This window comes from Trichosurus vulpecula, chromosome 2, assembly GCF_011100635.1.
Source record: "Trichosurus vulpecula isolate mTriVul1 chromosome 2, mTriVul1.pri, whole genome shotgun sequence".
Taxonomy (NCBI): domain Eukaryota; kingdom Metazoa; phylum Chordata; class Mammalia; order Diprotodontia; family Phalangeridae; genus Trichosurus; species Trichosurus vulpecula.
The window spans coordinates 312,249,244-312,277,078 of NC_050574.1; the positions used below are offsets into that span (position 1 = coordinate 312,249,244).

At 36.0% G+C, this 27,835-nt stretch overlaps 1 protein-coding gene across 4 annotated transcripts in view; it reads right to left on the bottom strand.

The window, feature by feature from the left end:
• WDR33 (WD repeat domain 33) overlaps positions 1-27,835 on the bottom strand; it is a 121,014-nt gene that overhangs the window by 62,278 nt on the left and 30,901 nt on the right. For all 4 annotated transcript variants that reach the window (XM_036744278.1, XM_036744279.1, XM_036744280.1 and 1 more), the window contains 3 exons: positions 11,830-12,056; positions 2,543-2,611; positions 1,143-1,247 (listed from right to left, as the gene is read on the bottom strand). In XM_036744278.1, the coding sequence (XP_036600173.1) occupies positions 1,143-1,247; positions 2,543-2,611; positions 11,830-12,033 (378 nt within the window). In that variant the 5' untranslated portion in view covers positions 12,034-12,056. The remainder of the gene's footprint in view (positions 1-1,142; positions 1,248-2,542; positions 2,612-11,829; positions 12,057-27,835) is intronic.

Genomic DNA, 27,835 nt, shown 5'->3' on the forward strand with positions numbered 1-27,835 from the left:
TCTAACACCTTGCTTTGGTAAAGAAACAATAGAAATGGTGACTAGAGCAACAATTGAGTTATCTAACACAGGAGAGGAGATTTTTCAGGAATATCAATATAACTTATGCATCTTAAATTTAATCATTTACCACAACAGGTTTTTTTTTCCTTTTCCCTCTTAAAAACATGTATTTTCCTAAATTATATCACAGACATAGGGCTTACTTTGCCCCAACATTAAGTGATCCCTGACAATAGTGCTTTTTCAGTTGGCATTTTTTTGCTTTACATATCCCCTCAAAAGGAATGAAATACGTATGGTAGTATGTCCTTGAATTAACCCTCCCCAGACTATTTATTAGTTTTCCTCTTTCCTTAATTAGTATTCCCCTTTCTTTATTGTTGTGCCTATGCTTTTTTTCTCATCAGTAGTTCTGATTCTTGCCACTCCTGTTGCATTTTATTGCCAACTCTTTGATCATTCAAAAGCACTGCCTCCATTTACGCCCATTTTGTCACTGGTAAGTGTCTTGTATTTCCTTGTTTTAGGCAAGACAACACACAAGTAAATACTCTTCCTTTCCTTTTTGCTGGCAAAAAGACCAATCAACATATCAAGGAAAGCCTTCAACATAACTAAGCTTTTTTTGTTACTGTTCATATAAAAGGAGACATTTTCCATATGTACTCCAAGGTTCTCAACCATACCAGATAGTCAAGACTGCCAGATATTTCATAGCCAAATAACTAAAATGCTGATGAAGGCAAAGTCTGATAAAATAAATAACAGTACCTGACTCATACACAGCCCACCAACATCAAGAAAGAAGCCAGAAAGGAATGTCTATCCTTACAACGCACAATAAACAGATATGAAAGATGGGAAAATCCATGACCCTGCCCTCTATGCAAGGCAATCCAATAATTTTGTCTTCTAGTGATTTATCTCTAAACTTATAATTTAATGACAACTAACCTAGAATGACAGCTCAGTAGAGGGGGTATTAAATATGCAATTAAGAAGTTAAGCAAACCCAGAGCCTCAGGAATACATTTTAAAGTTTTATCTAACGAGCGGTTCCCTCATTTCTAAAAATATGTATCATAAATTGGAATGTCCAGATTAAGATCAGTCCCCAAAAACCCTAAGAGAATACTTACTCTAACGACAAATACTGGACATTTAACTTTATTGGTAGATGTCCGAACAAATTTGGTTGTTACTGCATTCATAGGATTATTCAGCATACCTATAGGTGGAACCAGCTACAAAAGAAGAAAGAGTATGGAACAAACAAGCATTACAACTCTAGCAAAGGAAGTAGCAATAATAGTAATCTTTGCTATTTTTTGTTAAAGCATTTATAAAGCATGAAGTTTACAAAATGCTATATGTGGTACAACAAACAGCCTCTTGAATTAGAAGTTATCAATAAATAAAGAAATAAAGGCATAAAAGTCCATCAATAACACACAAATTAATGGTAAAAAAAAAAAAATTAAAATCTCTCAATCTTATTTAATCCCTTTTTAACAGCAAGAAAGCCAGCACATCCTAAAATGTTCTGGAAAAATCAAATTTCAATGTAATTTTCACATTATATATCTCTTAAAATACCATTTGGTCCTTTCATGATAATAGTTGACATGGAATAGCTATATCTTTGATACTTTCTTAAGAATATTTGAAGAGCATTATTTTTTAAAATAATATTTTCTCTCAGTTACATGTAAAGACAATTTTTAACATTCATTTTTTTAAAGTTTTGAATTTCAAGTTTTCTTTCTCCCTTCCTGACCTCCTTCTTCCCTGAAACAGTAAACAATTTGATATAGGCTATACATGTTCAATTATGCAAGACATTACATATTAGTCATGTTGTAAAAGACAGACCAAAAAGAAAAAAATAAACCATGGAAAAAAATACAGAAAGTAAAAAATAGTATGCTTCAATCTACATTCAGACATCATCAGTTCACCCTCTGGAGCTGATAGCATTTTTCCCTCAGGAGTCCTTTAGAATTGTCTTGGATCACCATTTTGCTGAGAAAGCTAATAGCTAAGCTATTCAGTTGATCATCATACAGTACTGCTGTGACTGTACAATGTTCTACTGGTTCTGCTCACTTTATTTTGCATCAGTTTGTATAGTCTTTTCAGGTTTTCTGATATCCCCATACTCATCATTCTTACGGCACAGGGAATATCCCATTACAATTATGTACCACATGTTCAGCCATTTCCCAATTGATGGGCATTCCCTCAATTTCCAATTCTTTGCCACTACAAAAAGAGCTGCTCTAAAAATTTTTGAATAAATAGGTCCTCCTCTCCCCTGCTTTTTTTTAAAATCTCTGTGGGATAGAGACCTAGTAGTAGTATTGCTAGATCAAATGATATGCAGTTCTATAACTCTTTGGGCATAGTTCCAAGCTGGTCTCCAGAATGGTAGATGAGTGAGAAGCATAATTTCTTAAGGTACCTTCAGAGCTCAGATATCTATTCATCACACCTTCCAAAAAAGGAAGCCATTATATGATTCTGACAAAATGATACTCACATCATTATAATATCCTGCATCAGGCTGGATTGCCCGCATATCTCGTTGGTCTCTCTGCCACACTCTGTTCTGTGGTTTGTTTAAAAAATAAAAAAAGATTATATTCATTTCTGTCCTCAAGTCATGAGCAAAATAAAAGGACATATAATAATAGGAGGAAAAAAACAGGACTGAGACTACACAGTGGGTATTGTGAAATTCCTAAGCAAAAGAATCTTTTGAAGGCTATATAACCTATCAAGGCCAAGAGAACCCAAGAAGCTAAAGAACAAAGTCAATATTTAAAGCTAGAGGATTTGTACTTTGAAAAATTAATTACATTTGAAAAAAGCAAATGCTGTAGCTATAACTTTCAATAATATTCAATAATTATTGAGGGCTTGTTCTTTCAATGCTTTATAAAAATGAAATACAAGAATATAGCTAAGTACAGAGACAAGTTTAATGTTTTCTCCTTGCAGGGTAGAGGGAAGGAATTCTGGGTGACTGTTACAAGTGTTAACTCTTTAGGTACCATGCTTCAGTTCTACCCTTTTTAAAATTTAAAAAGGCCTTTCTAAAATGTTCTACTTTCTACATTAGTAAAAAGAATGTTGAACATAATCACCTTTTCTTGAGGACTGAGTATTTTCATCCCTGTTCTCTCAACTGTTTTCATTTTGATCACCTACGGCAGGGCTGTACAACCTTAGGTTTTTATTGAAACAATACATGATATATTTTGATTTGCCATTTTAGTGAGAGCTCTGCGCAAACTCAGCTTTGTTCACTAAAGCATTTATGCAAATTTCTATGCTTGTAGGCGGGCCCCATTTTGGATAGCCCCGAACTATGGCATAGTTTATAGAAGCTGAGACATGAAATGTGCTTTTTTCATTAAATTCCGTCTTATTTGCCTCTCATAAAAGTTATGGACAGATCAACAGAAAAATGGGCTTCTTACAAAACTAACTACTAGCAATGGTTTTTCTCATATTCCAAAACTCATCATTTTCATTTACTTATCTATGTCCTTTGGCATTTTTGCAATATTTCAGTATTACCAACTACTTCAATCTTCCTAGCAGAGTTAATCTAGAATTGTCACAATTTAGAACTACAAAAAACTCTGGATATCATCTAGTGACCACGGATGGTCACTTTTTTTAAGGGGATTTGTTTTGTGAAGTTTGGATTCAGTCAGAGGGGCCACACCTGAGGACCTAAGGGCCACATGTGGCCTTGAGGCTGCAGATTCCCTATACCTGAACTCTAGTCCAACTCCATCACTATGCAGATGAGGAAAACAAAGTCCAAAATAATTCTGTAAACTCCCACATGGCTAATGAGTGGCTACAATTCAAGTTCCTATATTCTTCCCAAGTGCTTTCCATCACCCAACACTGCCCTTCACAATAGTCTTAATCCTTACTTCACTATCTTAACTTCTTGCTCTGGAAAACAGGTATTTAATAACTCACCTGCATGACCATATTATCCTCTCTGATTAGAAAACATGCCATTTCATGGATTTTTAAACTGTTGCTACCACAGACCATTCAAGAGCCTATTTTTAGAATTATGGGTATTAAAAGTGTTAAATATTGGAGGGGTAGTCCTTTGAGACTTGAAGAGGTCCTATGGATCCTTCCTCAAACTGTCAAGTCCACATGGAACCTCCCATTCAAGCAAAGTGCCAGGTCAGTCACGTTCACACCTTGATTCTTCTCTGGGCTCTACTCTTGACTTTTTAGACTTCGTTTTTTTTATGTTCTCAAATGTCTACCACCCTGCACATAATCCAATTCCCTTTTCAGCTGAAGAATCTAGACTATTAAAATTTTACTACTTTTCATTCATTACTGACATAGTAGATATCTGAACATACTACACAGTGAGGAATAGCAAAGTGAGTTTATGTACTGCTCTCTGGGCAAATCAATTCGCCCTCCAAAAAAAAGCATATATTGCTTATCCATGAATTAATTCATATTATCATATTCGTTATACATATGGGTCTCTAAAATAAGAGGGAGAAGGAGGTCTAGACTAATGTAAGAAAACAAGATATCGGTTAAAAGCTACTAAAACACAAACTATGGAAATTTTCTTGATTTTTATTAGGAAATCAAAGAAATACAAAATGCTAGAACATAAAAAAATTGAAATGCTAGGCTGTTTTAATATTTTATTTTCAATATTTAGAAGTTAGCCCAAAAAAAGCATGTACTTGGTAAATAGGTTTTACTTACTGACTTTTGAAAAAATTGTAATCCCACAGTATAGTATCTTCCCCACACCTTTTTTTATTCTTGTAGCTCCATTGCATAGCCAGCACATAACAAGCACTTAATAAATGTTTCTTGATTTGGAGGAAAAACTGAAAAGTAACAACCTATTCTGTGTTGTTTTATTTTAGTAGTATGAAAACATTTCGTGGTTTGCCATTGTCAAGGATTATATCCTATATGAGTTCCAAATAAAAGTGAGATTCCCTACAGAGCATGAGGTCATGCAGGTGTCACTATCCGCAGATGATATAATGTTGATTGAATCTAGCCTCAGAATAATAAAAGGTGTCTAAGATGAAATTCCTTGTTCAGTCAACAAGCACTTATTAAGTGCGTTTATGTGTCATGCATTGTTTTAAATATTAAGAATACAAATAAAAACAAAAACATAGTCCCTGAGCTCAAGGAGCTCACATTCTAATGAGGAAAAACAAAGTGCAAACCATGTACATGAGACATTTAAGGAAAAATTGGAAATAATCTCAAAGGGAAGACATTAGCATAGCAGTTGGGGAACAGAGGAGGGTCAAGACTGTGAAAGGCTTCATATAGAGTTGAATTTGAACTGAGTCTTGAATGAAGTCAGGGATCACAGGAGACAGATATGAGAAGGGAGAGCCATAGGGGATGGACTGTTATATTTGAAGAAGATCAAGTTAAGATAGTGAAGGTGGATTCTAGGTTTTGCAGAGAGGGTTAAAGTATAAGACTAAAAAGGTAGAAAGGGGCAACACTGTGAAGAGCCCTCCTCAAAAAAGAATGGCCTAAAAACTATTTTTAAAAATACCAAATTAATAAAAAAATTTCTATGACATGCAGTTGGATAGTGCATAGTATATTACTAAATCTAGCTAAGATAGAATTTGCTGAAGAACAGGGAACTGGACCAAGCATTGAAGAGGAAAAGAGTAAGCTGGGTCGTACTTGGAAAATTACATAGACCATCCCTGTTTTCTATGCATACATACACACACACACACACACACACACACACACACACACACACCCTCAATATCTTTAACACCAATATTATCCTGCTGATGTTGCAAATCTTGGAACACTAAAATCTCTGAAGAATCAAGAGCCACTGTTTAGGCTGGAGGTAGAGAAAAGTGATGATACAATGAAAGAATACCTGTCTACTCCATTATTACTCTGTTTTCTCAACCAAAGAGAATGATGTACAGGATGAGGAGAAAGGAGGTCACTGCTAAGAAGAAAAGTCCCTATACATAGCATAGTATTTATATCCACACTTTCTATAGAAGGAACTGGAAACAAACCAGAAACTACTAGAGACAAAGGAGATGCTTCATCCATTAGGGAATGGCTAAACGAACATGGTACATAAATGTAATATGTTATGTTTTATGTATATGTGTGTGTATGTATATGTACATGTATAAGTAAAAGATTATGCATATGTAATATGTTAAGAAACAATAAATATGAACATAGAGAAGCATAGAAAGGTGCACTGAGACAAAGTGAAGTAAGGATATCCAAGAAAATTAATACACAATGACTACAAAAATGTACATGGAAAAAACAACCACAAAACAATTGAAAGTAAATGATGCAAAATTACAAAGAACAAGTATGGAACCAAAAACAAGAGATGAGATGGGAGACCCACAGGTGTAAAATGTTGTATATATTTTTAGAATTTTTCAATGCATCTCTTTACTTTTTTTTTTTTCTCTCCTTCCTCTTTTTAATTAAAGATAATCCTTGTTGTATGGGACAGCTCTCTGGGAGAGGAGAGAAGAAATAACAGGAGAAATTTAAGCACTATAAAGTCAAAAGATACCAAGAAAAATTTATTTTTTAATGAAGAATGGAAAGGAGGTAACAAAAATGATCAAGGACAAAACGAAATTCAAGCTAATTGAAGATAGTAAGATAGCTGTCCTAAATGAACAATGTAGAATAGTGAAAAATGCATGCTTCTGGTTTTGGTGGACCTGGTTCAAATTCTGCCTCTAGTACTGTCTATATGTGTGGCCTTGGGCAAATCCAACTTCAGTAGGACTCTATAACTAAATTAAAGAAATTGGATGAGATGACCCCTAAGATTGGCCCTTAGCGTTCCTACCAGGTCTGAAACTATGATCTTACTAATTAATTCCATTTCTAGATAACAAAAAAAATTTAAAGAGGTGATGGTTAAATTGTTGCCTGTGATTTTTGAGAAATGAACGAGAAATGCTCTGGAAATGAAAACAGTTGTACTGTTTCAGTAAAACTATTGTACCAGTTTTTAAAAAGAAACTGGATTCAACAATTCCATTCAGTAAACATTTACTGAACACCTTATTACATGCATTATACTGTTTAGCATTAAAAACACAAGGACAAAATGTTATTGTCTTCAAGAAGCTAATATTCTGATGGGGATAGAATCCCACATTTCAAGCTAGAAGCCTGTGAGCTTATCAATTCTGGGCAAAATTATGGGGCCCATTATTAAAGGGATAGTTTATGAGCACTTACAGAAGGGCTAATTCTAATCCAAAACGGGAGCGTGAAAAACAAATCACAAGAGGCTAGCTTCATTTTCTTTTTAACAAACTCACTGATAAATCAAATAACAAACTGTACATTAAACTTTAACACTCTTACGGAAAAGACAGATATAGACCATATGACAATATATTTATACATATCTGGAACTCAAAGAATAACTAGAGTTATATAGGCATGACAGTATATTTCCTCTGTTCTCTGTCACTTTCCACATTAAGTTCTGGACACCATATTTCAGAAAACAAATTGTTAAGATGAAGAGTGATCAACAAGTCGACAAGACTTGTAACCAGTCTATAAGAAAATCAATTCAAAGAACAAGAGATGTTTAGCCCTAAGAAAATAAGATTGGGATATATTACTGTAGTCTTTGAACATTTGAAGGACTATCATGCAGAAGAAAAATCACAGAGAACAAACCTAGAACTAACGGGAAGTTACCATAAGTAAGATTTTCACTAAATATAAAATTTCTTTACAACTGAAACTGTCTAAAAATCAATGAACTGCCATAATAGACAGTGAATCTCTATCACTCAAGATCTTCAAATGAATATTTGTCAGGAATACTGTAAAGGGGTTTTCTATTCAGGTAGGAAGCTTACTCTGAGGTTCTGTCCTTGTAAAGAATAAAATCAGAAAGATAATATATGATGAAAACTCTACCCTGACCTGAGGATGTGGGAGGTAAAACCACTTTATAAAACCTTGGCAAAAGACTCAACTAAGTCAAATCTTTCAGAAGAACACTTAAGGAGAAAAATGGAAAAGTTATTTTAAAAAAATGGAAATCTGTAAAAAAAAAAAAAAAATTTATAAACTATTTTCGTATAATAGACAGTAGGGAAACCACAGATGTGCGGATAAAGGAGGTAAAAATAGCAATAAAGAGAACAAAGGCAGAAATGGCAATTGGGGAAAGTCAAGTACACAGAGAGGAAATCCATGTGGGAGAGGACATAATATTGGGAGCCTTGAGAAATTAACCAAAGAAAGGGAGATACAGGGGCAGCTAGGTGGCACAGTAAATAGAGCACCAGCCCTTGTGTCAGGAGGACCTGACTTCAAATACAGCATCAGACACTTGACATACTTACTAGCTATATGACCTTGGGCAAGTCACTTAACCCCAATTGCCCTGCCTCCCCCCTCCAAAAAAAAGGGGGAGATACAAAAAAGTACTTGAACCTTGTCAATACTAAACAAGCAACAACTACTTAACACCTACCAACCCAAATATGCCTTTTCATAAAATTTATAAATTAAACATATATCAAAGGAGCTCTGTTCATTCTAGTATAGAAGAGGAAAGACTTTGCAAAAAATATTCCAAAATAGACAACTTTTATTAACACACAATTTACTAAAAGATGAAGAGAATGCAAAATCCTACTATGCCTATTAGTTGGCTATAAGGAATCACTTAATTTCTTACAGAGTAAAACACTTTTGTAAAAGCTCTTGTTCGCTGATCCTAAGTGCACCAAGCCCCAAAGCATTGCAAAGCCTTGCAAGGCTTCCTGGATATGACTCATAACCATTCAAGAGTTTGGTATAACTACCCATGAGAGGAGAAGAAAAAAAGTAGATTCCTATTGTCCATATTATGATATGAAATGAGACATGGGACACCTTTAAGAATAAAATTATCTTTCAAGATTTTCATCCAAAAAATACCTTTGAAAACATCACCCTAGCGCAAACAGGCAAAAAGTTGGGCCCAGAATTAAACTGGAAGGGGCAGGTGATTCAAGTGTACAGAGCACTGGCCCTGAACTCAAGAACAGCTGAGTTCAAATCCAACCTCACACACTTACTAGCTAGATGACCCTGGGCAAGTCACTGCCCACCCCCATCCCCCCAAAAAAGAATTAAACTGGAGAAGAGAGAGTTAGTATACCTTCAGGAAATTGCAAAATTTATTCAATGGCCTCCAACATTTCTTAAAAACAAATGCCCACCTTTTAAATATCAGATTTCTATCAGTGTTGTTAAAGTGTGAAAAACTATAGTTTCTAAAGAAATAAAAATGAGACTCATTCACCAGGCAATAAATGTGCAAGTGGTAGGTGAGAAAGCAGGCTGCAATATATCACATGGAATAAAGAAAATAAACTAAAGGATATACTTAGATAAATGTATAGCTAAAAAGAAGATGAGCTGATCACATGGCAAAAATAAGAGAAGAGTGACCAAGCTGTGTGTTCTACTGGTATGATCAAGATATTAAAAGAAAGTAAAGGCAACCTCCAGCATGCCATGATCTATAGGTTGCAATCTGTAACAGTAGAGGAACCATTAACATTGATAAGATTACATAACCATTTGAGTATGGTTCTACAATTCAAAAAAGAAACCAAAATGGATTATTGGACTGAAGTCAATTTATATAGTACTTTAAGGTTAATAAAGCACAGTATAGTACATTATTTCATGTGATTTTCACCACAACCCTTTAAAAAACAAAGGTATTCTCTCTTTTTTTTAAGAGGAGAAAACTAAAAGAAGTTAGGTGACTTCACAGAGGTCACAAAATTAATAAATGTTGGAGTCAGGCCTTGAACCAGGTTTCTCTTGATTCTAAGTCCACTGATCTTTACTCTGTCACAAACTGCTCTTGTTAACCTTGAATGAATTTATTAAGTGCGTTGATCTGAACAACAAAACAAATAGATTACTTTAACTTGTTATCCAATGGAAAATTTGAACACCTAAAACTGCAGATTAACGTTGTTGATCTCAAATGCAGCAGCTATACCTCAACCACTGTTTTGAGTGCCTGGTCAAACTCTTAAAATAGGAAGCTGCTTCTACTCAAATATTTGTCAGGTTTATAACTGCTAGAACAGAATATAAGGACAACAGAATATAAGGCCATCAGCAATTGAAAACTGGCTTTATCTGAAATACTGGAATGCAGTGGGGTAGAGTGGAAAGACACTGGTTCCAGGGTCAAAGGAAGCAAATCCGAACACTATATCTGATATTTACTATCTGTGCTACTTTGGGAGAGGTCACAACCTCCTTGAGGCTATTTCCTCATCTATAAAATTAGAAGTTTGGACTACATGTTTTCTTGGATCCCTTTGGCTCTAGAGCTCTAAGCTCCTTTGATCGTATGGTTAGATGTTCATGCTGTATTAATATACAGCAACCTCTCAATAGCAAAATATAGACACTATATACAATGTCATCTTTTAAGTCCCTCCCAAAAAATATTAACAGCTAAAGTAAACAAATGGTGACCATCTTTTTAAAACATAAAATATTTCCCTAATTTGTTTCATAAAGACAGGAAATGCAGAACTACGTTCTCACTCCTTAAATATCTGTATAAAGATTATTCCAATGTAAAACTGTCTTGCTTGCAATTTCATCATTCATTCAAAGAATTATTACTTATAAAGAGATAAATAAGAAACATCTTGGTTAATATTATCACTTCTGTTATATATTATTTTGTTGAACCCTTTAAAACAGACATAACCTGAATAACATTCTCATGGGCAATATTAGTTTACGATAACACCATCAGCACTTTTTTTAAAAAGTCAATTATAAACTGAGCTCAATCGCAATGCCATGGAAGTATGTTATACTGTATAATATATGTTTTAACTATGTTATACTGTGGGGCAGCTAGGTGGCTCAGTGAGTAGAGCACTGGTCCTGGAGTCAGGAGGACCTGAGTTCAAATCTGGCCTCAGACACTTGATGCATGTACTAGCTGTGTGACCTTGGGCAAGTCACTTAACCCCAACTGCCCTGCCAAAAAAGCAAAAAAAAAAAAAAAAAAAAAAAAAACAAACTATGTTATACTGTCATGGGTTGAATGTCCATAACACAAAACCATATGTACAAACATAAACCCAACTCCATGATATTATTTCACCTAATGTTCTGAAGGAGCCATCCAATGACATCAGACAAAGCATACCTCTAACCTTTAAATGGAAAGAATTCATTACTGAGGCCTCTAAGACGTAAGCTAGGCACACCACAAAATTAGAGGGCGTAGTTGGACTATGTTTAAAGGATAACTGCATAAGTATTGAAGATAAGGCTGTTCCCAACACTGAATAGTAAAAAACCAAAATGAAGAGGGTCTAAGAGTATTTACAGAATTGCAAGATGACTCAAGTTCCTAACTGAACTGCAATGAATTCCCACATGAAAAATGTGTTTTTGTTGAAGAATCAAATCAAGCATTTCCCATAGTCCATAAATTATTTTCGAATTAGCTATACATGGTACTTAAAGTAAGAAAAAGGAGAGTGTGATGATTTGAGGCATCCCATGTTACTCCAAACTAAACTCACAGCATAGGCTGCACAAAATTTTCTCCTTCCTAAAATGAATAAACAAGAGTTGATTAACTAATACAGTCATGGGTAACTATAGTTCTATGAATTTATCTGAAGTACGATCTCTGAAGCAAGAAATAAAATAAATGCAGCTACATTTCTTATATCAGTTATTAACTGAACTTACCTCCAAATATTTGATCACAGAAGGATTATAGTCTATTGTCTTCCGGTTCACAGCCTTTCTCATTCGTTTCCCATCAAATGTGAGCTGCTGCATGGCCTGCTGCTGCGCAAAGTCTGGTCGTTTGTAAAAGAGCTGCCTCGGTGCCTGGTGCTGGAACCGTGGCATATGGAAAAAACGAGGTGGAGAACCAATTTCTGTAGCCATGGTGATGTTTTCTTTCTAGGACACTGAAAGAAATTTTTTTAAAAAAATGTTTCTTTTAATATAAATATAGCAAAGCCTGGTTCTCAGAAAACATTTTGAAAACATGCACAATTGTTTGCTTCACATTTTCAAAATTGAAGAAATTTTTATTTTTCGTTCAATCTAATGCAGAAATTAACTGAAACTGAGGCCACACAATAATGTTATTCAAATGAGGGTAGTTCCCCAAACTATCCCTTATCAAGAGTTCATTGTTAGAGTCCACAAAGAGGGGGAAAATGTATTGCAGTTCTTTAAAAGAGCCTCTGCTGTATGTGAGGAAAAGGAAGACTTGTAAGAAGGTCTTTAAGAATACTCAACACTTCTTTGGGGAACATGGGAATAATTGAAGAACTTAAGTTTTCATCTACTGACTTCAAAATAACAGAAGAGCAGGATAATTAAATTGTGGACACCACCTCAGAAAACTGTTACAAAAAAAGATTTGGAATTACATGCCAGAAGACAATATAAAATAATATTAACCCAAAGATGGCGGCTGGAAAGCAGGGACCAGCCTGAGCTCCCTGCCGAGCCCCTCCAAAAACCTATAAAAAATGGCTCTGAACCAATTCTAGAACGGCAGAACCCACAGAACAGCAGAGGGAAGCAGGGCTCCAGCCCAGGACAGCCTGGATGGTCTCTGGGTGAGGTCTATCCCGCACGGAGCTGGGAGCTGGGAACGGAGTGGAGCAGAGCCCAGCCTGAGCGGCGTGGACCAAAGAGACCAGCAACTGGGCTGAGCATGCCCTAGCGCCCTGATTCAGTGAGCTGCGGCAGTTACGAGACTTCTCAACCCACAAACACCAAAGACTGAGGAGAAGGTTAGTGGGAAAAGCTGCGGGAGTGGAAGGAGTTCGTGGTTCGGCTTCCAGCCCCGGGAGCAGCGGAGGTGGGGCAGCTACGGCTGCTGCTGCTTCCGGCTCCAGGCCCACCTGGTGGGAGGAATTAAGTGGCGGATCAGAGCAGGGGTGCACAGCCTGCTGAAGATCTGAGCCCAGTTCGGGCTGGGGGTCCTTGGGGAAGGAGCAGTGCTGGTGCGGCAGAGCTGGCACCTCCCCCCCAAACGTGGAGCATAGAACTCTGTAGTCTACAAGCAGTCATACCCCACTGAAAAACTCAAAGGTCAAGTTAGTTGGCTGGGAATATGGCCAGACAGCGAAAACACACTGAGATTCAGTCTCAGACTTTGCATTCTTTCTTTGCTGACAAAGAAGACCAAAACATACAGACAGAAGAAATTAATAAAGTCAAAGAGCCTACAACAGAAACCTCCAAGAAAAACATGAACTGGTCCCAGGCCATGGAAGAGCTCAAAAAGGATTTGGAAAAGCAAGTTAGAGAAGTAGAGGAAAAATTGGGAAGAGAAATGAGAAGGATGCGAGAAAACCATGAAAAACAAGTCAATGACTTGCTAAAGGAGACCCAAAAAAATACTGAAAAATACACTGAAGAAAACAACACCTTAAAAAACAGATTAACTCAAATGGCAAAAGAGCTCCAAAAAGCCAATGAGGAGAAGAATGCCTTGAAAGGCAGAATTAGCCAAATGGAAAAGGAGGTCCAAAAGACCACTGAAGAAAATACTACTTTAAAAATTAGATTGGAGCAAGTGGAAGCTAGTGACTTTATGAGAAACCAGGATATTATAAAACAGAACCAAAGGAATGAAAAAATGGAAGACAATGTGAAATATCTCCTTGGAAAAACCACGGACCTGGAAAATAGATCCAGGAGAGATAATTTAAAAATAATTGGACTACCTGAAAGCCATGATCAAAAAAAGAGCCTAGATATCATCTTTCAGGAAATTATCAAGGAGAACTGCCCTGATATTCTAGAGTCACGGGGCAAAATAGAAATTGAAAGAATCCATCGATCGCCTCCTCAAATAGATCCAAAAAAGAAATCTCCTAGGAATACTGTCGCCAAATTCCAGAGCTCCCAGATTAAGGAGAAAATACTGCAAGCAGCCAGAAAGAAACAATTTGAGTATTGTGGAAACCCAATCAGAATAACCCAGGATCTGGCAGCTTCTACATTAAGAGATCGAAGGGCTTGGAATGCGATATTCCGGAGGTCAATGGAGCTAGGTTTAAAACCTCGAATCACCTACCCAGCAAAACTGAGTATCATGCTCCAAGGCAAAATATGGATTTTCAACAAAACAGAGGACTTTCAAGCTTTCTCAGTGAAAAGCCCAGAACTGAATAGAAAATTTGACTTTCAAACATAAGAATCAAGAGAAGCATGAAAAGGTAATCAAGAAACAGAAATTGCAAGGGACTTACTAAAGTTGCACTGTTTTGTTTACATTCCTACATGGAAAGAGGACATGGATGATCCATGAGACCTCAGTATTAGGGTAGCTGAAGGGAATATGCATATACATATATATATGTGTGTGTTTATGTATATATATATATATATAAGTGAATGTGTATGTATGTATATATCTATGTGGATATATATGTGTGACACAGGGTGAGTTGAAGATGAAGGGAAGATATCTAAAAGAAATAAAATGAAATTAAGGGATGAGAGAGCATCATACTGAGAGAGGGAGATAGGGAGAGATAGAATGGGGTGGATTATCTCACATAAACGTGGCAAGAGGAAGCAGTTCTGTGGGAGGAGGGGAGAGGGCAGGTGAGGGGGGAATGAGTGAACCTTGCGCTCATCAGATTTGGCCTGAGGAGGGAATACCATACATACTCAGTTGTGTATCTTACCCCACAGGAAAGAAGAGGGAGGAAGAAAAAAAAATAAAAGGGGGGGGATGATGGAGGGGAGGGAAGATGGGGGTGAAGGTAATCAAAAACAAACACTTTGGAAAGGGGACAGGGTCAAGGGAGAAAATTCAATAAAGCGGTATGGGTTGGGAAGGCGCAAGATGTAGTTAGTCTTTCACAACATGAGTATTATGGAAGGGTTATACATAATGATACACATGTGGCCTAGGTTGAATTGCTTGACTTCTTAGGGAGGGTGGGTGGGAAGGGAAGAGGGGAGAGAATTTGGAACTCAAAGTTTTAAAATTAGATGTTCCAAAACAAACAAAAAAAAGTTTTTGCATGCAATTAAAAAATAAGATACACAGGCAATGGGGCTTAGAAATTTATCTTGCCCTACAAGAAAGGAAGGGAAAAGGAGATGAGAGGGGAGGGGGGTGATAGAGGGGAGGGCTGACTGAGGAACAGGGCAACCAGAATATACGCCATCTTGGAGTGGGGGGGAGGGTAGAAATGGGGAGAAAATTTGTAATTCAAACTATTGTGAAAATCAATGCTGAAAACTAAATATGTCAAATAAATAAATTTAAATTAAAAAAAAAAGAAAAAAAATAATATTAACCCAACATCTAAAAATCTTAAAAAATATTTGGACAATTGAAAAACTTAAACTATTTGGACAATAGTAAAACAGATAATTTTTTTCACCTTCAATGTTTTTCTTTTAAAAAGTATAATCTAAATTATTTTACTAGCACTACAATTACATTCAGATTTATATGACATTCAATGCTAAGTCTTTGCAAGGCTAACTAAAAAATATTAAGTAAACTGTTTTTGGTTTAAAACTGAGATAGGATATGTATAACAAACTTTCCATCATTAGTAACAATGAAACTATTATATTCAGAAGCTAATATAATCTTTTATGCACTACATGACCAAGTGGAAATGGCATTTTTTAAAAAAAAGTATATGAGGTGCAGAAATTCATAAAATATCTGAGTCAATTTACCAAAACATTCTAAATAATTATATAAATACAATAACAAAACACTCCTTAAAGAAATAAAGAATTTAAACAGTTGGACAAATCCAAAGCATTCTAAATAATTATATAAATACAATAACAAAATACTCCTTAAAGAAACAAAGAATTTAAACAGTTGGACAAATAGCACTGATGGCAAGACTGTACCAATATAATAAAAATGTCAGTATTACCAAAGTTAATTTGGAGGAATATCAAACCACAGAAACATTTTACAAAGATAGATAAAATAATAGCTTTCATGTAGAGGAACAGAAGGTCTAAATTATTGAGAGAAATAAAGAAAAAAATGTAGGAATACAGGTGAGAATAACCCTTCTAAGACATTATAAAAGTTACCAAAAACTTTCGTACTGATTTAAAAAAAGAAAAAATGATAAATGAACCCCACTAGACAAAGAAAAATCAGAGATAGTTTAATTCAATATAAATCACCAGCAGAAAAAACTAGCTCTATGACAAGAACTGTTAGGAAACTAGAAAAGCAGACTGGAAGAAATCAGGTGTAGAACATCTTTAAACTATATTCCACAATAAAAATTCAAAACAGATATGATCTTTAATTTTTTATATCATACAATGATATAAAAAGGCCCACAGTTAAATGATAATCTTCCAGAAATACTATATGCATGTTAAGGATGAAATATATTAAAATGTCAAAGAATTAAAATGAAGGTTCACTAAAAGGATAATGGAGAGGCATATGCAGAACATGAGCAGGCATATTACAATGAAAAATGGTCAAGTCAAATTGTTACCAAAGAGATATTTGACTCAGGAAAAATATGGGCCAATTACATAATGAGAAGAGATAAGTGTACAACCTGTGGGTCTCACTAGTGTATCTATGCAACGTGTAATCAGGGAAATGGATGGAACAAGCAACTACAGATGTGCCAAGCTGCCAATTGCTAACTAACTTCAAGTTTGCCTTTGTTATTTCATCTCCTGAGAGCAAACTAGGAACCTAAAGAGTACTTCAAGAAATCTAGAGGAAGGACCCTAGCACATTGGGATGAACGCCTACTAGAGGATTTATGGAAGGACAAGGTCAAGAGTTACAGAAAATGGGGAGACATGGATGGGTTGTGTTCTGCATCTTTGGGGGGAGTGACCACAACTATGAGATCCATTGATGTATTAAGAGAATACTAGGACAGGATGATTTCAAAATGAGAAGTCAAGGTTTTTGGCCTGATTATTAGGCCAGTTTTGCCCTCATAACAAATAAAAATGCATAGAAGGAAAAGTATAAAGAAAAAAGAGAAAAGGATCTAGGTAACAGCCTTGACATACACTCATACACATAACATATTGATATTTCACAGCACTATTTTTTGTCGCAGCAAAAACAAAAAAAAAATCAAGAGATAATCATTAATTGGTTGATGGTTGCATTGTGGTATAGGAATATAAAGGAACTTAAGAAATGACAAATATGGGGAATTAAAAAATATGGAAAGATATGTATGGGTTGACACAGTAAAGTAGTATCAGAAAATCAGTTTCCACAATGACTGTGATAATGGGGGGATGGGGGGGAATGACACTTTTAAACTCTAAGAGAAAACCAAAGACTAATTATCATATACAATTTAAGGGTCAGAGAATATATGAAGAAATGTACCTCCATTCTGTCATGGAAAATATGAGAGACTATGGATAAGAAATGGTGCACTGTCAGATGAAGTTGCTATTTGTCAGTTGTTTTTACTGAATTATTTTTCTTGGTTCTCTGGAATAAAGGTTCATCAGGCTGGACGTCAAAGGGAAAGATAAGGAGAAATATCCAGAAACTACTGAAAGCATGAAACAATTTTTTTAATGTAAAGGTTAAAAAGTAAATAGAAGCACAAAGAAAAACTGGCGTGAATAACCTGTCATTTTTATAGTTCCACTAATGAGATTCAGAATGATGAACGTAAGTGCTTTTAGAGCACTTAAACTTCTATTTTTCTAACCCCAAAATATAGTACAGTGCCTGGCATATAGCAGGCACTTAACAAATGTTTGCTGAATTAAATTGAACAGCAATGGGGGCAGAGCCAAGATGGCAGCTGAAAAGCAGAGACTTGCTTAAGCTCTCCCCCAGGTCCCTCCAAACACCTGTAAAAAATGCCTCTGAACAAATTCTAGTGCTGCAGAACCCGCGGAATAACAGAGGGAAGCAGGACTCCAGGCCAGGAAAGGCTGGATGATCGCTAGGAAGGGTCTATCGCATGGAGCTGGGAGCAGAGCACGGGGAGCCGGGCGGAACAGGCCCTAGCACCCTGAATCAGTGAGCTGTGGCACTTACCAGACTTCTCAACCCACAAACACCAAAGACAACAGAGAAGGTTGATGTAAAAACTGCTAAAGTGAAAGGAGTGCACAGTCAGTCCCAGCCCTGGGGTCATGTAAGTGGTGCAGCTCAAGAGCTGCTTCCAGAGGTCGGCTGTGGTTTCTTCCAGCCACAGGCCCACTCTGTGGGAGGAATTAAGTGGCAGATCAGAGGAGGAGTGCAGAGCCTGCTTGGATCTGGGTGGTGGTCCAGGTTGGAGGTTCTTGGGGGAGAAGTACTGCTGCTGTGGCAGAGTTTGCTGTGTAGAAGTAGCTCTGAAAACAGCAGCACAGACCCTCAAGTTTGGGACAAAGTACTCTCTTACTCTACAAGTAGTCATACACTGACAAAAAGCTCAAGGGTCAAGTAGTTGGCTGGGAACATGAACAGGCAGTGAAAACAGTCTCAGATTCAGACTCAGACTTTGGAATCTTTCTTTGGTGACAAAGAAGATCAAAACATACAGCCAGAAGAAGTCAACAAGGTAAAAGAGCCTACATCAAAAGCCTCCAAGAAAAATATGAATTGGTCTCAGGCCATGGAAGAGCCCAAAATGGATTTGGAAAAGCAAGTAAGAGAAGTAGCAGAAAAATTGGGAAGAGAAATGAGAGTGATGCAAGAAAATCATGAAAACAAGTCAATGACTTGCTAAAGGAGACCCAAAAAAATACTAAAGAAAATAACACCTTAAAAAACTGACTAATTCAAATGGCAAAAGAGCTCCAAAAAGACAATGAGAAGAATACCTTGAAAGGCAGAATTAGCCAAATGGAAAAGGAGGTCCAAAAGACCACTGAAGAAAATACTACCTTAAAAATCAGACTGGAGCAAGTGGAAGCTAGTGACTTCATGAGAAATCAAGATATTATAAAACAGAACCAAAGGAATAAAAAAATGGAAGACAATGTGAAATACCTCATTGGAAAAACCACTGACCTGGAAAATAGATCTAGGAAAGATAATTTAAAAATTACTGGACTACCTCAAAGCCATGATCAAAAAAAAAAGAGCCTAGACATCATCTTTCAAGAACTTATCGAAGAAAATTGCCTTGATATTCTAGAGCTACAGGGTAAAATAGAAATTGAAAGAATCTACCGATCACCTCCTGAAAAAGATCCCAAGAATTAAACTCCTAGGAATATTGTCACCAAATTACAGAGTTCCCAGATGAAGGAGAAAATACTGCAAGCAGCCAGAAAGAAACAATTTTAGTATTGTGGAAACACAGACAGGATAACACAAGATCTAGCAGCTTCCACATTAAGGAATCTAAGGGCTTGGAATGTGATATTTTGGAGGTCAAAGGACCTAGGATTAAAACCAAGAATCATCTACCTGGCAAAACTGAGTATAATGCTCCAAGGCGAAATATAAACTTTCAATAAAAGAGAGGACTTTCAAGCTTTCTCAATGAAAAGACCAGAGCTGAATAGAAAATTTGACTTTCAACATAAGAATCAAGAGAAACATGAAAAGGTAAACAAGAAAGAGAAATCATAAGGGACTTACGAAAGTGGAACTGTTTTGCTTATGTTTCTCATGGAAAGATGATGTGTGTAATTCATGAGACCTTTCTCAGTATTAGGGTAGTTGAAGGGAATATACATATATATAGACAGAGGGCACAGAATGAGTTGAATATGAAGGGATGATATCTAAAAAAATACAATAAAATTAAGGGATCAGAGAGGAATATACTGAGAGGGAGAAAGGGAAAGAGAGAATGGGGTAAATTACCTCACATAAAAGTGGCAAAAGAAAGCAGTTCACTGGAAGGGAAGAGGGAGAAGGTGAGGGGGAATGAGTGAATCTTACTCTCATTGGATTTGACTTGAGGAGGGAATAACATACACACTCAATTGGGTATCTTACCCCACATGAGAGTAGGGGGAAGGGGAAAAGAAACGGGGGAAGATAGAAGGAAGGGCAGATACAGGGAAGAAGTAATCAAAAGCAAACATTTTTGAAAAGGGACAGGGTCAAGGAAGAAAAATGAATAAAGGGGGGACAGGACAGGATGGAGGGAAATATAGTTAGTCTTTCACAACATGACTGTTTATGGGAGTGTTTTGCATAATGATACATGTGTGGCCTATGTTGAATTGCTTGCCTTCATGGGGAGGGAAGAGGGGAGGGAATTTGGAATTCAAAGTTTTAAAAGAAGATGCTCAAAAAAAGTTGTTTTTCTGCATGCAACTGGGAAATAAGATATACAGGCAATGGGGCATAGAAATCTATCTTGCCCTCCAAGAAATTAAAGGGAAAAGGGATGGGGGAGGGGGAGTGGAATGACAGAAGGGAGGGCTGACTGGGGGGCAATCAGAATATATACCATGTTGGAGTGGAGGGGAGGGTAGAAATGGGGAGAAAATGTATAATACAACATCTTGTGGAAATCAATGCTGAAAACTAAAAAATATAAAAAAATAAAATAAAAAAACAAAATAAGCAATTAAAAAATGATGAATGTGAAGAATTAGGAGAACCATGGAAAGAAGTCACATGAACTGATATAAAGTGATGTGGGCAGAACCAGAAAACGTACATGTCTACAATAGTATAAATAGAAAGGACAAAAATAAAACCCTGAATTCTGTGTAAATTTAATCACCAAGCTTCCCCTGGGGGAAAAATGTGAAAATGATCCTCCTCCTCTTCTTTGCAGAGGTGAGGGGCTACTGGTGCAGAATACTGTGCATACTGTGAGGCTTGGTTAATTTATTGATTAGTTTTGCTGGGTTTCTTTTTCCTTCTTTTTTTTATTCCTTGATACAACTGAAAGTTCTCTGGATAAGGGAATAAATTCAGAAATGAAAGTGGTGTCTAAATGCATGCTGTCAATAAAAATAAAAATGAAAAAAAATAAAATGAATAATACTACCTGTCAATTTCTACCTCAGAACCTATGAAAAAGAGAAATGTAAAAGAAAAAAAGATCCTGGGCAACTGTACAAGTATGTAAAAGCTGAGGCAATCCTGAAATTCAATACCACTAAATACCATACATGGCATACAGGGTGTATCAGAAGTCTCTAATAGTTTAAAACTGCACTAAGACTTTGGGAACACACTTTACATTGTCTTTTTTACACCTGTGACGCCCAACTCAAATAGAATTGGGGGCCACTAAACTGTATACAAGGATCCACAGTCACATAAAGACTTTTAAAAACCACATATTAATGTTATTTATGTTCTATTCTATTTTTCTTTCTTTTTGCAAAATCACACAATAATCTACATGCACTCGTGAGGGCCAGTGCAACACCTCTAATTTACACAATGATAAATTCAATTTAAGTAGCAACATCTCTTTTACAAAAATAAGAGTGCTCTCTCAAAAAGGGACTACAAGTGCTTCCGAGAAGATTGTTAATGGAGGCTTAAATGGTCAAAGAAGGTTTCATGAAGGGCTTCATGAAGTAAGATTTTAGCTGGGTCTTGAAGGCAGTGCCTGACTACAACGAAGGATGAAATCAAAGTAACAAGATGAGAAAAACATTATAGAAAGGGATACAATAATGAACTATGACAATGCATGGATGGAGTGGGGAAAGTCAGAAAACCTGAGTGTGAATCATGCCTCAGACACTTACCAGCTGTGTAACTTTTGAGCAAGTCAAACAACCTCTCTCTGTCTCAGTTTCCTCACCTATAAAATGAAGATAATAATAGCACCTACCTCACAGGGCTTTTGTGAAGAATGAATGAAATAATATATATAATGTGTTTTGCAAATTTTAAAAGCACAACACAAATGTTTCCTATTACTATTCCTAAACATTATTACATGTTTGATGGCACCAAAGTAGTGGAAAAATTCCTATGATGTAGGCAAGACAATGAGACACAAAAGCCTAGGGGAAAAGAATAATGGGGATGCAAAAACACTTATAATACCCAGAATGGGGCAAAGACAAAAATGTTATTTTTAGAGGCATTTTCCCCCAAATGAAACTTACCTTCAACTTTAAACTGGAAGTCAAAAACAAAAACAAAAAACAAACATTTTCTAGAACTTAACTTGACAGTCACAATTTTTAGAACTGGAAGGAACTTTGGGGATCACCTAGATGAACTCTCCCCCAATTTTGTTGTAATGTTATAAACTCCACACATTCACTATGTGTTTATTACTGGTCATCCACAACATACAGTGGAAAGAAGAAGGGGCTTTATTCTTCTTTCTTAATGCGGGAAGGAGTAGCCAGAGAATGTCAGGAAGGAGAAGAGAGGCAGACTTTCATTAATGACCGGGGGCGAGGGTAGGGTAGGGTGGGGTGGGGGTGGGGGTGGGGGGTGGGGAGTGGAGTTTATTTTGCTAACATTTCATTAGCAGTCAAGAGACTTGGGTCCTCAGTTACATCACTGCCTACCCTACATGACCTTGGTCATATCAATGTCTCTGGGCTTCAGCTCTCTATTTAAAAGACAAAACTGGACTAGACACTGTCCTTCAGCTTTGAAAATTCAGTGATTATACTTTGCTAATAGCACTAAGGGACTGACTCTGGGTCCAGTGCTCTATTCTCCTGTCTGGCTGCCTGTAAACACGTGCAAATAAATACATTATGCAAATAAAGTAGTATATAGTTATAGTTAAAATATCCTTAAGCTTTAACTCAGAAATTCCAATGCTAGGTACTTACTCTAAGGAGGTTACTGACAAAAAGAAAAGTCCCCTAGAAACAAAAATATTTTATAGAACTGGATACCTATGATTGAGGGAATATCTAAGCAAATTGTGGCACAGGAGATGTAATAAAATGCTACTGTGCTACATAAGAAATGATGACCAACTTAAATACAGAGAATTACAGAAAGACTTGAAAGAACTGATGCAAAGGGAAATAAGAACAGCCAGGAAAACAGTATACACAATAACTACAATCATATAAGTGAGAAGAATAACCACTAAACAGCCAAAAATGGATGATGCAAAATGATAAAAGACAAAGCTTGGACCCAAAAAAGAGAAGGCATCTCACTATGCACCTTTGTAGAGGCAGGAGGTCCATGGGTGAAAAACTGATACATATGTCAGTGGTATTTTCTGCTTTTGTTTTTTATTCATTAATTGTTTTGCAGAATTTTCCTTTGGCTTTTAAAAAAATTGTTATAAAATATGGTTCTTTGGACACAGGAGGAGAGAAATATAGGGACACAAAAAATATCAATGAAAATCTTTCTTTTAAAACATCTCCTTTCCATAAAAATATAATGAAGCAAAACCTCTGAATAGTGAACACAAATTGAAGGTATGTTACTTTTCATTCTTGTAGTTTTCCTTATTAATAGAAAAGACATATTCTTTCACTTTAGTAACTGAGTAAAGTAAGCATTTACTATGTGTGCCAGAACTGCACTAAATGCTGGGGATAGAAAGACAATTCCTGCTCTCATGGAGCTTACAATCTAACAGGAGAAGTCAACATAAAAGGAAGCTGAAAGGGAGGGAGGTCTTCAAGGAAAGGGAAGTAAAAGGTACCCACTGCCCAAAAGCACTGCAGCTGGAAAAGCCAGTGTAGAGCCATGCCCCTCCCTTAAATAGAGGCCCAGAAGCCCATGGACTGCCCTCCTGTCAGACCCAACACAATTCATAACATTTAACCTAAATTTCTTGCCTTTTAGTGCTGACTTCATTTATACTGTTGTAATCATCACATATATTCTTTGGAGTCTGCTTTGTTTACTCTGCAACAGCTCATTCAAATCATCCCATGTTTCTCTGAATTGTTCTTATTCACTGTTCTTACAGTTCAACAATAATTTATTCCATTACCTGCACCAAAGGAGGTGTAGTTATATATCACAATTTATTCAGCTGTTCCCCAATGAATGGACACATTACTCATTTCCAGCTTTATGCTATAACAAGTAGCATATTTTGAATATTTTAGTACATCACTGACCTCCTTGGATTATAAAATTAGTAGTGCAGAATCACTGGACTAAAGGTTATGAACAATTTAGCAATTTTTCCCCACATAATCCAAAACTGTTTTCCAAAATAGTTGGACCAATCTTTTACTAGCTATGAATTAGTATACCTGTTTCCCAAAATCCCTCTGCCTTTCTCCATCTATTTCAACAAAGCACACTGTTGCTTTGTAAACTCAACAAGCTGCACTGTGTATAAATGTGTGTATAAATATAGTACCTGTGTGTATATATGCCCCAATATTATCTTCAATGCTGAGACTCATTTCATTCAGTGTTATTTAACAGCCAGAGATTCTTAGAATGAAATTACACTCAATCAAGAGATTTCTGTCAATTTCAGGTATCTATTTCGTAAACACCAGTTAATATGGGTACCGCACTAGGGAAAATAAACAATCCAAATTGGGAACACAATGCTATAAAAATGCAATGAGTAAACTTAAAAAGATATGTTAAAAAGTACCATATAATCATTTAATTTTCACTCAAACGGCTGAATATCACACTTTTCATGCACTGAATCTATACTGCCTAACAAACTACAGATATTTTATGAAATAACATTACATCAGTTCTCTACTTGTTTAATGTCTGTTTCTCATGTAAAAAAAATAGCAAACTGAAGAGACAGAAAAATAAACAAAAGCCAAAGAACAATACACAACCACAACAATGTAAATAGAAGGATTACTAAAAAGCTCAAATCTGACCAATGAAGGTGTTAAAGATAATAAAACATGATTCCTCCCTGAGAACCAAAAGATAGGAGACAACTGTAAGAGAAAGTACATATACACTGTCTAAGATAACTCTGTAAAGCAAAAAAAAAAAAAAAAAAAAGTAAAAGCCCAAAAGATTAAATGTCTTTTTAGTATTATTTCAGAGTTTCGAATATGTCATATAGATTTATTGCACAATAATTACTTTTTACTAACAGAACAAATAATATGAAAGAGAAAAATAACACTTCATATGATTCTGAAAAATCTGTCATTTAGCGAACAATTTAAAACCTAAAAACATTAATGTAACTATTTGCCAAAAAAAAAAAAAAACACACCCTACGAAAGACTTATTAACAAAAAAATATGATTACCCTTTAACAATAATACTATTACTAACCATTGTTGAGCCAGAGTTTTATGGCTTCTCAATGCTTAGTATTTACAGTGTTTACGATCATTGTGTATATTGTTCTTTTGGCAAGTTTTATTTAGTTTATTATTGTACCCTAAAGAATGACAAATAAAAAATCAGAGAAACGGGAGAAACATTGTATGAAGTGAGTTAGGACTAAAAAGATGAGTTTAAATATGGTTTAATTCTATTTCCCAGAGTAGTGCTGTATTAAGAGTACAATGTAGGTAGGGTTGGAGACAGAATAGGTTTGGAACACTGGAAAATTGACATAGTATAGGGATTCAACTTGACAAGTATTTATTGATAATCTATGATGTACAAGACATCTGGAATACGTTACAAGATTTTAGAGAAGGGGTTAGGCGAAACATAGCAAAAGCCTGATTGTTGCAAAAATACAACATGGCACAATTTTACCTAAATTAATTTACTTACTCGGTGTCATAACAAACTACCAAAAAATCATTTTACAGAGCTGGATAATAAGAAAATTCATCTGGAAGAACAAAAGGTCCAGAATATCAAGGGAATTAATGAAAAGAAATGCTAGGGAAGGTAGCCTACCCATACTGGATATTAAGCTGTACTATAAAGTCATCAAAACTACTTGGTACTGGCTAAGAAACAGAGTGGTGGATTAGTAGAATAGGTTAGGTACACAAGATGCAGTAGTCAACGACTATAGCAGTCTACTCTTTGATAAACCCAAAGAATCTAGCTTCTGGGCTAAGAATTCACTATTTCACAAAAACTGCTGGGAAAATTAGAAAATGGTAGTGCAGAAACTGGGCATAGACCAACATCTTACACCGTATACCAAAATAAAGTTAAAATGGGTTCATGATTTAGGAATAAAGGCTGATACTATAAGCAATTTGGGAGAGCAAGGAATAGTTTACCTATCAGATTTATGGAAAAGAAAAGAATTCATGACACAAGAGATAGAGAGCATTACAAAATGCAAAATAGCTAATTTTGATTATGTTAAATTGAGAAGTTTTAGTGTAAACTAGCCAATGCAACAAAGATCAGGAGGGAAGCAGAAAATTGGGAGAAAATCTTTACAACCAGTGTCTCTGATAAAGGCTTCATCTCTAAAATATACAGGGAACTGAGCCAAATTTATAGGAATACAAGTCATTCCCCAATTGAGAAATGGTCAAAGGATAGGAACAGGCAGTTTTCAGAGGAAGAAATTAAAGATATCTATAATCACATGAAAAAATGCTCTAAATCACTACTGATTAGAGAAATGCAAATCAAAACAACTCTTAGATACCATATTTCTCCTGTCAGATTGGTAAACATGACAAAACAGGAAAATGATAAATGCTAGAGAGGATGTGGGAAAATTGGAACATTGTTACATTGCTGGTGGAGTTGTGAATGGTTCCAGCCATTCTGGACAGCAATTTGGAACTATGCCCAAAGGGCTATAAAAATGTGCATACCCTTTGACCTAGCAATGCCACTTCTAGGGCTATATCCCAAAGAGATCATACAAGTGGGAAAGGAACCTGTTTATACGAAAATATTTGTAGCAATTCTTTTCGTGGTGGCAAAGAATTGGAAATCAAGGGGATGACCATCAATTGGGGAATGGCTAAACAAGCTGTGGTATATGAATGTAACGGAGTATTATTGTGCTTTAAGAAATGAGGAGCCGACGGACTTCATTATAACCTGGAATGACTTATATGAACTGATGCTGAGTGAGGGGAACAGAACTAGGAGATCATTATACACGATTACAGACACACGGTATCTGTAAGGACTAACTCATAGACTTAACTCCTCTCATCAATGCAAGGAAAACAGCTCCAAAAGACTCCTGATGGAAAAAGCTGTGCACATCCAGAGACAGAATTATGGAGTTTGAATGCAGATTGAAGCAAACTTTTTGCTCTCTCTTTTTTCCCCCTTCTTTTTCGATTTCATTTCTCCTTTCTCATAATTCATTCCATTGGTTATAATTCTTTTTTACAACTGAACTACTATGTAAGTTCAATGTGAAGGTATATGTAGAACCTACACTGGATTATATGCCATCTTGGGGGCAGGGGAAAGGAGAGAAAATTTGGAACCCCAAAACTTGTGGAACTGAGTGTTGCAAACTAAAAATAAAAAATATTTATATTAAAAATAAAGCTTGTACCACCATCTCATAGACTCTTTGTTTGAAAAGAGCTTGTAAACCTTCAAATTCTACAGAAATGGCCACTGTTTTATTGTTATAAATGCCATTATTAATTTAATAATTTTTTTTAAAAAAAAACAATGATACCTAGTTGCTTCTGACTCTGTAACACAAAAAAGACAAATTGATCCTAGAAAAAAAATACAACATGGCAAAAAATGTCTTCAGTTGGAATTACACTAACAAAATGATTAAAATGTCCACATCCTTTGACCCAGACATCCCACTGCCAGGCATATACCTCACGGAAGTCAAAGATAGAAAGTTTTCAGAAACAAAAATATTTGTAGTAGGGGGAAAAAAGATGCCCATCTATTGGGCAGCCATCAAAACTCTGATACATTAATGTATGATGGAATACTAGTGTGTTCTAA